Source organism: Lepidochelys kempii, chromosome 11 (genome assembly GCF_965140265.1).
Source record: "Lepidochelys kempii isolate rLepKem1 chromosome 11, rLepKem1.hap2, whole genome shotgun sequence".
In the NCBI taxonomy this organism is placed as follows: domain Eukaryota; kingdom Metazoa; phylum Chordata; order Testudines; family Cheloniidae; genus Lepidochelys; species Lepidochelys kempii.
In genome coordinates, this window is record NC_133266.1 from 71,349,746 (window position 1) to 71,363,602 (window position 13,857).

The 13,857-nt window shown below is 41.9% G+C and overlaps 1 protein-coding gene across 6 annotated transcripts in view; it reads right to left on the reverse strand.

The window, feature by feature from the left end:
- AGAP1 (ArfGAP with GTPase domain, ankyrin repeat and PH domain 1) overlaps positions 1–13,574 on the reverse strand; it is a 694,100-nt gene extending 680,526 nt beyond the window's left edge. For all 6 annotated transcript variants that reach the window (XM_073306802.1, XM_073306800.1, XM_073306804.1 and 3 more), the window contains exon 1: positions 13,083–13,574. In XM_073306802.1, coding sequence (XP_073162903.1) covers positions 13,083–13,245 — 163 coding nt within the window. In that variant the 5' untranslated portion in view covers positions 13,246–13,574. The remainder of the gene's footprint in view (positions 1–13,082) is intronic.
- Between the last annotated feature and the right edge of the window lie 283 nt (positions 13,575–13,857).

Sequence of the window (13,857 nt, forward strand, 5' to 3'; positions counted from 1 at the left end):
ACTAGCAGAAGACAGACCAGAGTGGAAACAGCTCCTCTCCATTAAAGGACACCAACACCATTTGACAGAGTCAGCAGGAAGGCAGATTTAGTATCCAGCATCTTCAGGCTGCTTTTAGAAGAATTTTCACAGGTTTCAATTACTGAGAACGCATAGTTCGTCCCTAGCAGTTTGAGAGGTGAAACATTCACCTGTATTTTTCACTGAATGCATCCAATGACGTGAGCTGTAACTCACGAAAGCTTATGCTCACATAAATTTGTTAGTCTCTAAGGTGCCACAAGTACTCTTCTTTTTGCGAATACAGACTAACACGGCTGCTATTCTGAAATCATTCATAGAATATCATAGAATATCAGGGTTGGAAAGGACCTCAGGAGGTCATCTAGTCCAACCCCCTGCTCAAAGCAGGACCAATCCCCAATTAAATCATCCCAGCCAGTGCTTTGTCAAGCCTGACCTTAAAAACCGCTAAGGAAGGAGAATCCACCACCTCCCTAGGTAACGCATTCCAGTGTTTCACCACCCTCCTAGTGAAAACGTTTCCTAATATCCAACCTAAACCTCCCCCACTGCAACTTGAGACCATTACTCCTTGTTCTGTCATCCGCTACCACTGAGAACAGTCTAGAGCCATCCTCTTTGGAACCACCTTTCAGGTAGTTGAAAGCAGCTATCAAATCTTTCCTCATTCTTCTCTTCTGCAGACTAAACAATCCCAGTTCCCTCAGCCTCTCCTCAGAAGTCACGTGTTCCAGTGCCCCAATCATTTTTGTTGCCCTCCGCTGGACTCTCTCCAATTTTTCCACATCATTCTTGTAGTGTGGGGCCCAAAACTGGACACAGTACTCCAGATGAGGCCTCACCAATGTCGAATAGAGGGGAATGATCACGTCCCTCGATCTGCTGGCAATGGCCCTACTTATATATCCCAAAATGCCATTGGCCTTCTTGGCAACAACAGCACACTATTGACTCATATCCAGCTTCTCGTCCACTGTAACCCCTCGGTCCTTTTCTGCAGAACTGCTGCCGAGCCATTCGGTCCCTAGTCTGTAGCGGTGCATGGGATTCTTCCATCCTAAGTGCAGGACTCCGCATTTGTCCTTGTTGAACCTCAGATTTCTTTGGGCCCAATCCTCTCATTTGTCTAGGGCCCTCTGTATCCTATCCCTACCCTCCAGCGTATCTACCTCTCCTCCCAGTTTAGTGTCATCTGCAAACTTGCCGAGGGTGCAATCCACACCATCCTCCAGATCATTTATGAAGATATTGAACAAAACCGGCCCCAGGACCGACCCTTGGGGCACTCCACTTGATACCGGCTGCCAACTAGACATGGAGCGACTCATTCGTATTCTCAAGCTCTGTTGTGAAAAGCAGTGATCCTAGAGTAGCTCTCAGATTAAGGCCGAGTAAACTGACAGGGAGATCAGACATCAGAGTGCAGTGCTGCAGCACTCCAGCAGTGAGTCTTAATTCAAAGGAGGAACAGGAAAAGAGCCTTAAGCATCTCTACTGAGGTGAAATACACTGACCAACAGATACCCAAGCGTAAAAATGTTTAAGGTACCAAGAATTCAAACACTGAAAATATTGTTTTTAGATTGTTTCATCATGGTTTCTTCTAACTCAGTCCAACTGCTGTCAAGAACCAGTGACCCCTTGGTAGTAATTTCAGTATCACGAGTTTAGACTCTTATCCACTAAGAATTCTGCCTACGGGACTTCACATCATGCACAATGTTAGATAACAAGGACAGGTCAATTGAGAGAGAGGTGACATCTGAGCAAGGGACCAGGAACTCTTACTTGTGGCTATAACCTCAGGGAACTCTAGTGGCAATGTTTCGTCATTCAGAAACTGTAGGTAATACCCATTTTACAAGGATGTCAAAGACAAATTACAAAGGATTTTCAAATATTAAATAGCCTTAAATTAAGTATTATGACCATTTCCAAGTGGTGAAAAGACTCAAATCCTTTATTAAAAAAGGAAAAGTGGACATGAGAACAGTTTTTAATCATCATTTTGTTTACGTAGTAAAGGATTAAGATAAAAATAACCACTGAGACAGTGATTTTGGAAGTGAAGAGTGATTCTGAGTGCTCAACAAAAGGTGCCTGATTTTAAGAACATAAGAGCAGCCATACTGAGTCAGACCAAAGATCCATCTAGCCCAGTATCCTGTCTTCCAACAGCGGCCAATGCCAGGTGCCCCAGAGGGAATGAACAGAACAGATAATTATCAAGTGATCCATCCCATGCTGCCTATTCCCAGCTTCCAGCAAACAGAGGCCAAGGACACCATCCCTGCCCATCCTGGCTAATAGCCATTGATGGACCTACCATCCATGAATTTATCTAGTTCTTTTTTGAACCCTGTTATATAGCCTTGGCCTTCACAACATCCTCTGGCAAGGAGTTCCACAGGATGACTGTGCATTGTGTGAAAAAATATTTCCTTTTGTTTGTTTTAAACCTGCTGCCTATTAACTTCATTTGGTGGCCCCCAGTTTGTGTGTTGTGAGAAGGAGTAAACACTTCCTTATTTACTTTCTCTATGCCAGTCATGATTTTATAGACCTCTATCATATCACCCACACACCCCCTCCCCAGTCATCTCTTTTCCAAGCTGAAAAGTCTCAGTCTTATTAATTTCTCCTCATACGGCAGCCATTCCATACCCCTAATAATTTTTGTTGCCCTTTTCTGAACCTTTTCCAAGTCCAATACATCTTTTTTGAGATGGGGCAATCACATCTGCATGTAGTATTAAAGATGTGGGCGTACCATGGATTTATATAGAAGCAATATGATTCTGTCTTATTATCTATCCCTTTCTTAATGATTCCCAACATTGTTTGCTTTTTTGACTGCCGCTGCACATTGAGTGGCTGTTTTCAGAGAATTAGCCAATGACTCCAAGATCTTTCAAGAGTGGTAACAGCTAATTTAGACCCCATCATTTTATATGTATAGTTGGAATTGTTTTCCAGTGTGCATTACTTTGCATTTATCAACATTGAATTTCGTCTGCCATTTTGTTGCCCAGTCACGCAGTTTTGAGAGATCTTTTTATAGCTCTTCATAGTCTGCCTGGGACTTAACTATCTTGAGTAGTTTTGTAACATCTGCAAATTTTGCCACCTCACTGTTGACCCCTTTTTCCAAATCATTTATGAATATGTTGAATAGGACTGGGCCCAGTACAGATTCCTTGGGGACACCACAATTTACCACTATTTAACGGGAAAAGCACCCACTACCTGGAAAGAAAAAGTCAAGCCTTTTAGGGTGGCTCAGATTGAGCACCCAAAATTAATAGTCAGCTTTGCATGGTCTTGGAGCTCATGGACATTGCCCCACAGTTTAAACTACAGAGGTGTGAATAGCAGAGCCCACAGAAGTGCTGCACTGTAACCCCCGCCACCATGTGAATGCTGTGAGTGTGAAATAAAAGGTTCCTAGTTCTCATTACTGCAGTCCTCTTCAAAAGGTGCACACTGCTTTGGTGTACACTACTATTCACGCCCCCAGTCTCAGCTATGAGGCAGTGTAGAGATAGCTTTGATCTCGATGTATTAGGACAACAGAGCTGTATGTTACAGTATGTATTTTCACTTTCAGTGCATAAGATCTGTCAAAATCTGATTTTAAAGCTTGAGCCTGATTTTCTTTACGGCATGTACACTGCTTACAGAGTGCATAAGACTTACTAATTTAAACAGAAATTAAAAGCAATGGTTTTATACACATTGCAGTGTGAACTTCTAATTTATGCTGTGTTATCATTCCGTACAGATGTACACTAATACTCCCAAACAAAAAGGCATGGGAAGTCTGCACACTGCCTGGAAAATCTACTAAACCCTCATAACACAATTGACTGAAGATATCAGAATAATTCATCGCAAGAGCATCTCTTATTTTATTTCTTTGCTTTAAGAAAAGAGAGGTCATTCTCAGCTGTTACTAGTAAAATGTCCATCTCTGGCTTGAGAACAGAGTATTACCACAGCATTGTGTTTTTAATCAGCTATACCCACTCCTTCACTAAGCTTTTGATATTATCACAATGGCATCAATTTAGTGTCCTCTTAGAAGCTGGAAGAAAGGAAGCTACAAATTTCTACAGTCATTTTTTATTAGCTGAAGAAAAGCAAACAAAATTCTACCGTTAGAGAGACATATCCCAATCAATTAAGAACATATTACTACAACTATTAGCAGAATGTATCATCCACTAGATAAGAATGAAACCAAGCAATTGAGACTATGTAATTAATATTTTCATGATTTTTAAACCTATTGTAGTCTTAATTTGGCAGGAATGCCTTTTCTTTTTTGATACAAGCCATTATGAATTATGTATATGCTACTGAAGCTAGTAAAACTAACTGTGCATAGAGAGGGCCGAACAAATGTGCAATCAGGAACCAACACTATCATACCACCCACAACAGGGAAGTGTTTCTGTTTTGTCAAACTTAAAAGTCTGTTGGATTCGAGATCACAAATCTGTCCCCCCACAGTGGAAATATAAAAACGGCTTTAATGCAGTTTTGCTCTAACCACCTGATAGTATACAGAGGCATACATTTAGACCACTATCCCTATTTAGAATCACCATTAATCGCATGGTGTCTTTTCACGTACACACACAGAAAGTACATACAAATCAGATCTGTGAAAGAAATTCATGTGTTAAGACTTATCCTGCACCTTTGACTGCTTCACTTGAACCCCCTCTTACTAACCCACCTCCCCATGACTTACTCTAAGATTTGAAGTTCATTTAGACCCCAACCTCCCCTTCACAAAAAAGTTTATTGTCTTGCCAAAATCAGGGCTCCCTCAGCACTGCCCAAAAAACTACACCCACCATGACAAGACTTAGCTCTGAGCTAGGGACAGCTTTTTTGTCACTGGAAGGATCTTTAAAATTCATTATCTTGCAGCTAGAAACAGGTGCTTTGCTTTTAGAAAGGGGAGGAGATTGCCAGCTTTCCAAATAGATATACATGTCCAGACCTGCGACAGCCTCAAGCTGTCAGACTTCAGAATCCTTACACTAAGTCTTAGAAAACTTGTTTGGTTTGTATTTATTAAATTTCAGGGGGGGTTACCAGCTCAGAGCACTGCACAACTTGAGTCATAGTAACTAAGGCACATGGATGTGCATGCAAATGAAAAATTGCCCTGAATTTTTTTTACCCTCAGAAAAATCTATAGGTGTGTCTCAAAAACATGACATGATATTATTGGGTAATGTGGTATCAAGATTTTACTGTCACTTGTTTGGATTGATCTGCATAGCACGCTCATTGTTTCAAAGATAAACAAGTGTAATGTCCATGACCATCTCATGAGGATAGACCCTTTGCACTGCACTACACCACATCAACTGGCACTCACCTGCACTATTTCCTTTAACACTTATTCACGTAGTGCCATAGTTTATCAGCACTTCATAAACATACACAGCAGATGATCGTTAGACGCCTTATTTAAATAACAACCCAGCCCCAGCTCAAGATTTGACAGTATTTCAGTACAAAGTTCCATGGCTACAAAAGTGTTTAAATTATTCAGTATGCTAAGAGAATGAGCAGCAGCAGCAGCTCAAGTAATGACAGCAATCCAGCCCAAAAATAGAGTGTGGAGAATGAGCAGCACTGCAGCCAAATACACTTCATTTAAATATGATTCTTAAACATGAAGTACACTTACATGCACATGGGTGTTTCTCCACTAGTTAAAGAAGTCAGCCCAGAATTTGTATTTGCAACCACACATATATATTAAGCAATTTTAGTAGCACATTCAATATCCAAACTGAAGAGCCACATAGCATTTGGGCAAGTTATTCCATATACCTGGAAAATAGGTAGAGTCTTCCCCTTCCGTGAACTTTGATTCAATGACCTCTGCCATTTGATTTCTAGGTTTCAATACCTCAGGCAAAAAATAAATTTCATCATACTTGTCACCAGAGAAACCTCAGAGGTAGAGCTAATATTAGACCACCTTCTAATGATGTTGCTGAATCACAGCAATGTCTTGCACTAAAGCAGTTGTTTTTCAACCTGTTTTCATTTGAAGATCCCTAAAAAATTTCAAATGGAGGTGTGGACCTCTTTGGAAATCTTAGACAGTCTGCAGATCACAGGTTGAAAACCACTACACTGAAGCAGTGATTCTCAACCAGGGGTATATTTACCCTTGGGTACATGGAGGCCTTCCAATGAGTATATCAACTCATCTAAAGATTTACCTAGTTTTATAACAGGATACATAAAAAACACTAGCTAAGTCAGTACAAACTAAAATTTCATACAGACAACTTGTTTACACTGCTCTATATACTATACACTGAAATGAAAGGACAATATTTATATTCCGATTGATTTATTTTACAATAGGGTAAATATGAAAAAGCAAGCAACTTTTCAGTAATAGTGTGCTGTGACACTTTTGTATTTTTATGTCTGATTTTGTAAGCAAGTAGTTTTTAAGTGAGGTGTAACTTGGGGTTACACAAGCCAAATCAGACTCCTGAGGGGGGTAGAGTAGTCTGGAAAGGTTGAGAGCCACTGATCTAAAGCACCGGGTGTCTAAAAACAAGTCAAAAATAAATCTCACATTAGTATGAGCAATTCAAATATTTAAAATAATTCAACTCTCCTCCTTCCTAGTCCAAAATCTTAATAACCTAATTAGGTTAGACTAACAATAAGCAGCCACTATATCTCGAAGAGATGTTTTAGATCTATGCCAAACATGATGCCTCAGGGATACCCAGGGCTATGAGACACCTTGCTGCCACGTGTCCTTACCTTGGGCAAGCCTTGTCCATGTCTGCCACGGCTCAGCTTCTTAACTCCACCAGCCACAGGCAACATGAACACTCCCCTCTAGGCCTACGTAGGCCCCACTGTCTCTTTACAGGTTAGCAATAGGCACACTCCAAATCCAGAGTCCTCCAAGAATCTCCCTGGAATATCCAGCCCCTACTCCACAGGAGACTCAGATTTACTGCTCCCAAAGGAACAATACACGCCAGCTTACCATTACACCTCAGACCACTCACTTTAACACACAGCACTTATGTTTATAGTGAAAACAAGTTTATTTAACCAAGTATAGAGATTCAAGTGATAGCAAATAGATATATTGGAAACAAATGGTTACAAATAAAATATAATCATAACATGCATTCTAGAACCTAGACTTAACCAGGCATTTTAATGTTTTATAGAGCAATAGTCACTCAAAGTCCAGCATTTTACAGCCAGACTTGGCTGTGATCTTCCATTCATGAGATATCAGCTTGCCTCCGATATCAGAATAATCCTTTGATCTTAGTCATGAACAGAACCACCCTCACTGTGCTGTTTTCTCCTGTAGGTTCTCTTTCCTGTAGATTTTACAATCTTTTGATTAGCATCAGGCTTAGCAACCATTGTTGTGAGGCAGACAATACACGACAACCTGACAGAGAGGTAAGCATCTGTCACCCCCTACCTAAAAGGAATCTGTCAGAAACATGTTACCTCCTGATAAACTGCCTTACCTCAAGGCCTATGAGGAGGCACACATTAAGTACAGCAGCTTACATCTACATACTCCAGCTCTGATCTTGAAAAATGAGATGCCATTCAAATTGAATTTATTAGCACATCAAAGTCAGGTTTTCTAAAACCTAAAAATATTGTACATTAGGACTGACTAGATGGAAAGGTGAAAAGGAAGCACAGACATTGCTCATGCACTGTTGTGTTAATCACCACTTAGCCATGACCACATTTTCATAGGGAATGAGGGGCACACATGACAGATTAGAAGTTGAGCAGGAGCAGCAGCAATAACTCTATGCTATCTGGGTCACGCTACTACCTCATTATGGTATACCAAGTAAAGTTTCTTTTATGAGTAGGCAGGTGTTTATTTTGTATCTTGCAGCTATTAATGCAATAATGGTGGTTTCTGAATTAGTAACCAAAAGAAACTAATGCAATTCCAACTCCAAAAATGAGCAACATGCTTCTGTTTTTCCTTCTCTACCTTTTAGTCCCTATTTTTTTGTATTATTCTCATATCACACCTGGTATTGATATACTAGAACTATTCCTGTGGTGGGACTATTACTGTACTCTCAGATCAAGGACAACAGAGCTAAAAGAAGCAACGTGAAGCAGAGCTTGCCAGCTTTAAGAGCCAGATTCCTTCCCCTCCCCAACCCACTGCCCCCGCCCAGGGTGGTTTCAGATGCCACTACAAGTAGTAGGACGTGAGGTTTAAAGGTGACCTGGCAAAAGAAAAACTAAAATTGGGATTGAACCTATTTTATACATAAAAAAAAATTAAAACTCATCTGCCCTTCTCCCCTAAATTAGAAATTCAGGTTTTAGCTACTCAAACACTGATGTTACTTCTCTAGTCACATGATGTGAAAGCAAACAATGAGCAATGCAGAAGAAAATTATTTTTAATACAATTGCTAGAATTTAGTTACTGAATTAAGTAGCCAACTATCATTCTGGAGGCATTACACCTTTGAATCTTTTAGCTATTCCTCCCTTCCAATTAAAAGGGAGAGAGATTCACACTGAACATTCCGGGACATATAGCAAGACCTTCACCAAATTTGAAGGCTATCCAATTAACATATCCAAAATTTTCAAGTAAAATACCCTCACCTTACCCCTGCCAAAAAAAAAACACACACACACACACAAACCCCACCTTTTAGGCTTTCTATACATCCTAAAGAAGCAAATGAATGGAAAAAACCCAGTTTTTTTTATCCGTTGCAGATGTCAATTAAAGCTAATCTTTCAGCCCAAGTCCTTTGGTGTTTAACACACACACACACACAGGGTTCCTGCCTCTCTCTCCCCAACACAAGCGAATGTATTCTGATCAGCACCTGAAGCAGTGTTTTACCAATTAGCTCCACCCAACACAGACTACAACTAATAGTTGTGCTATATATAGCATTGGCAGGGAGAAATTTGGTAAAGTTGTGTTTGCAGAAGGATAAGTTGAGGGAACAGTGTTGAAGGTTGTGGTAGCTGTATTAAGGATAAGAAGTGTGCCTCTGGATGAAGAATTAGAAATGTATTATAAGACACAAAACCTAGACCAAGTAACTTAAGCTGTCAGTTATGTTGTGTGTAGCAAACAGAAGTACCACAGCAAAGTTTGGTGTAGTCGGTAATGTTGGCTTAATTACAGACCACAGATCACTAAATGATGTCCTATAATACTGCCAAGAATTACTAAAATATTACTGATGCTAGAAATACCATTCAGTGGTTAAGCTTTTATAATCAAATGCTAGGTGGAGCTGATAAAAGCAGGAGAGAGCAGAACAAGAAAACTGATCCAATTTAATTACTTATCTTTCACTTAATGGCATCAACATACCTGCTGTAACATTCAGATATTAAATCCCAAATATTTTGGGCATCTCATGGTATATTTGATAAATTTCTTAAAACAGCCCTGTTTTAAGACACTTTGCGCAAAGAATACTACACATTACTTTCTTCAGTTACTGCTTGGGGTTTTGTAACATTTCAGGAATATCGGTAAGTCAATTAAATCTCAAGTGTAACAAATGAAAATTATAACTCATTTTATACTTCAGTTAGGTGGTGTTTGAACTTCAAGACAAAGGCACAGACTTGTGCCAAAATATATTAAACACAAACAACTAAAAGTTTTAATTAAACAGTTTTTAAGCAAAACATTTCCAAGCAGTGTTTGAACACAAATACTGCAACCCTAAGAACCTAAAGTAAAACTGACATTATGAATTGTCATAACTCAGGCAACAATATACACAAGTTCACAAATATCAGCAAGATTTTTTGTAATGCTTTAACACTACCTTTGAGAATCATGTACGGTAAGCAATATACTATCATATAGGTTCAGTGTGGTAGCACATTCAGTGATTGCCAAATACACTTACTTCTATAGGACTAAGTGCATCTCAAGAGCTAAATGAATGCAAAGAAATTACAACAAAAAAAATCATAAGTATCATGGGGTCAACGACTGTAGCTGGCTGAGTTTCAAGATATTTCAATAGTTCTTGTTCCAGCAGCTGCACTGACATAACCCATTATATCTTTTTTAAAAGGTATTAAAGTTAAAATAATAATGTCACAATAGCTTTAGAAATTAAAGATCTATGGTACTTACAATTTTTAAACGATTTGTTAGATAAATGGCTTTTTTACTTAGGGAGTTCTCAGAATGATGTTGTATTTTTTAATTCATTAAAATAAGCCTCACTCAGTTATCAGATTTCAAATTCCAAATCCATTCTAATCTGACTTTATCAGAAATCCAGCAGTAGCAGGTATACCATTTGCAGAGGCATCAGGCATATTTCTCTCTACCACCAGATTTGTTGTACCTGCTAAGGTATAAGTGTCAAAGTTATACTCCATTTTAACCAAAATTTGTCATGCCATACATATCAGTTTTCCTGCAACTACACCCCAACATTTCACATGACTACTAATAACTATGGAGTTGTACAAACCACAGCAAGTTATACAATGTATTCACACATTTTGTTACTCAAATATGTCAAACTTGCAAACAAATTTGAAAGACAACTTCCTTGGGGAAGGTTCCTCGGAGAATATACCAATATTTCATAAATATCACTAAGTTCAATGAAGTTCAGTCAGAAGTACAGATACTTGTTTCTTACATAACCAAAAGAAGCTGAGCTAAGAGAGTATAGCAATCTTATACACTGTAGGAAATTACTGTGGATCTGATAAATTATCCCTGAAGATGTCTATATCTTTTAAAGCAAATTGAACATGAATGAAGAGTGAGCTTGTTGACTTGAATGTTACAATCCAATGGTTGATTAAATAGAATGAATGCCACACAAGAGTCTCAGTTACCAGGAAAGCCCTGAGAACATAAGGTAGCATGATTTTAAAAGATCTCTTTTTTCATTCATGTTTCTCATGATTCAGTTTTACTGGTTTCCTGACTCACTGTCCAATGCAAGTAACACAGCTACAAAATGCTTTAAGAAATTTTTACTCATCAACTCCTAGACCCAGCTTTTGAAGTATATCAGCACTGCCATGCATCATCTTAGTTTTATTAAAAAACTCAATGATTTTCATATGAAGTGAGCCAGATATAGATAATATGGGATAAATGAGAATACATACATAAATTATATGCTATGTAGATAGATATACACACAGTTTGATTTCACATTCCCTTTAGATGGATCAACAGATTAGTGGAAATTTGATGCATTATAGAGAGCCTCTTCTAATCCAAAATCTTGTTAGAGGGATGAATATGCACTTGTTTGTAGTAGGACATTCGGGGCATCTCATCTACAGAAGATGATGCATACCCTTCATACTTAATGTTACCTACCAGTGAAAACATTATAAAGCAGGGCATTCTCTCTCTCTGAGGGAGAAAAAATGACAGTACTGAGAAAAAAGTGGTTGCTCGTGTTACATTCTCCCAACAGTGCACATTAATAAGTTTCCATTACCTTCAATGAAAAGTAAAGTAGAGGAATCAGAAACAGGAGCAAGCAGAATGACAACCATTTGCCATGATTTCAGGTAAGTTACAAGCACCACAAAGCAAACACAGCAGTATGATGCATTTGTTTGAACCCTTCCCCCCACCCCCATGCATCACTGGATCAAATTATGTCTTTTATCAAATTGGTCATTGCTGTCATTATGTTTTGCTATTCAGATCTATTATGTTATTCAAATACTAACTCGCTATGTAACATTATATGTGTGTCGCCACGCAAATTGTATTTCATAACACTCAAGATGGGTAATTAAGTCTTTCAAATGACTGTGCCTCAACAGCATCTATTCCTATAAGGTTTTCATTACAAATGCTTTTAAAAAGACAAGACAGAAACCCAAGCTGAATGGTTTTAGCTAGATGTCAATTCCAATTATTCTTCTGCTAACTTGATTTCTGCTTCAGATTAATGGTAGGACCACGAGGTCATAACTCAGTAGGTCCCCTACAGTAAAAGGCATACTGAAAGCTATTGCGAAAGTTTGTAATTACTGCCCTAAATTTGGTCCAGGTCATCAACTTTTGACCTCGATAGCTTCCCTATATCATATACGGTTTTTGCTCCAATGCATTCCCATACTGCTGCATCAACACATCTAACAGAAAAAGCTTATCTTACCTGAGTTTTCAGAAGCAATGGATTTGTAATCATGCACCTCCAAGACAGTTCAATAGCCTACTCAGAACTGTCCTATAGGTAGATGCATATTCACATCTATGAAGTAAAACTGGTTCTCTCTACTTTGCAGACTCCGCACCTACGTTCTTATACTGTATATACTGTTGTCTTATAAACCAGCTGTAGAACTTGCTTGCCCTTTAATATATCTAAGTCGGAATTTATAGCATAAGGGTTTACAACACAAACAGAAAGCCAAAGAATTCCCCTTGCACCAAATCCCTCCGAATGCAGGAAAGACTCATCCCTTAGCCTCAACACAGCCCTAACAAGATCGCTATTCTCCCTATCCTGGCAGCGATCTGCAAGCACCTCGAAACTTGACTCCACAGTGCTCTGCTCCCCCGCCCCAAGCCTCAGCCCAATCCAGCTTTAGCTAGGTGGGAGATCTACGCTGCTCCTCTGCACAGAAACTAACGCGCTATCCCATGCGGAGAAGAGGGCGATAAAGAAGAACCCAGCCCTGGGCATCGGCATCCACTGCCTAGGACGGATCCAGCCACCCCGCTCTTGCGCCTCAAAGCGGCCCACGCACCAACACAGCCACCCCTCGGGCAGGCTGCAGGGCAGCACCCACCAGCAAGGGCTCTGCAGGCAGGCAGGCAGGCCGGTGCAGCTCCCCCAAGCAGGGCAGCCCCCAGGCGGGCACAGCCAACAGACTGCACAGCAGCATCCAGCCCCGCGGGCACTGCAGCAAGGCCCTGGCGCAGCCCCACCCCCACCCCCAGGGCAGCGTCCACCCCCACCGGCCCAGCGCCCCCGACAGCCCAGCCCCCGGCCCGCAACCCTTACCCTCGATGGCGATGACATGCTCGCGGAGCTGGCCCTGCAGCGCCGGCTCCTCCACCCGCTCCAGCAGCTCGTAGACCGAGTAGATGTTGGGGTGCACGGACTCGAAGCGCTGGATCTCGGCGCGGATGGCTGCCGAGTTGGCCAGCTGCTGCTGGTAGCTCATGGCGCGGCCGCTCGGCTCGGGTCCGCGCCGGCAGCGCTCCCCGCGGGCACAGGGGGCCGCCCGGCAGCCGCACTGCACAGCCCGCCCGCTGTCACTTCATCGCGGCGGCCCGCGGGGGCCCCAGCCCCACGGGGAGCGGGGCGGATACCGGCGGCTCCTGGCCCCCAACGGCTGCCCGGCCCCGGCCTCGCTGTGGTGCCCGGTGCCGCAAGCAGCCGAGGGGGGCGGGGGAGGGGCCGGGCACCCCACACGCCACAGAGCCTTGCTCGGCCGCCCCGCTAGAGCTACCGCGTCCTTCTCCGCGGCACGCTCACGCAGGCCACGCCCCGTCCCGTGACGTCACCGCGCTCGCCTGCTGCCCCGCCCCTGCGCGCTGCTTCCCGGGAGTGGTAGTCCCTGCGAGGCACCAGGCCCTTCACAGCCTGGACAGAACGGGGGTGAAGATGGAGGACCAGGGGGCGGGAAAGGGGGAGAGTTAGGGGGCGGAAGGGGGAAGGGAAGGAGGAGCAGGGAGCATCAGGGGGCGGGAAGGGGGAGGAGGGAAAAACAGGGGGCGGGCTGGGGCAGGGAAGGGGGAGGATCCGGGGGCGGGAGGGGGGGGAGGAGGGTGGA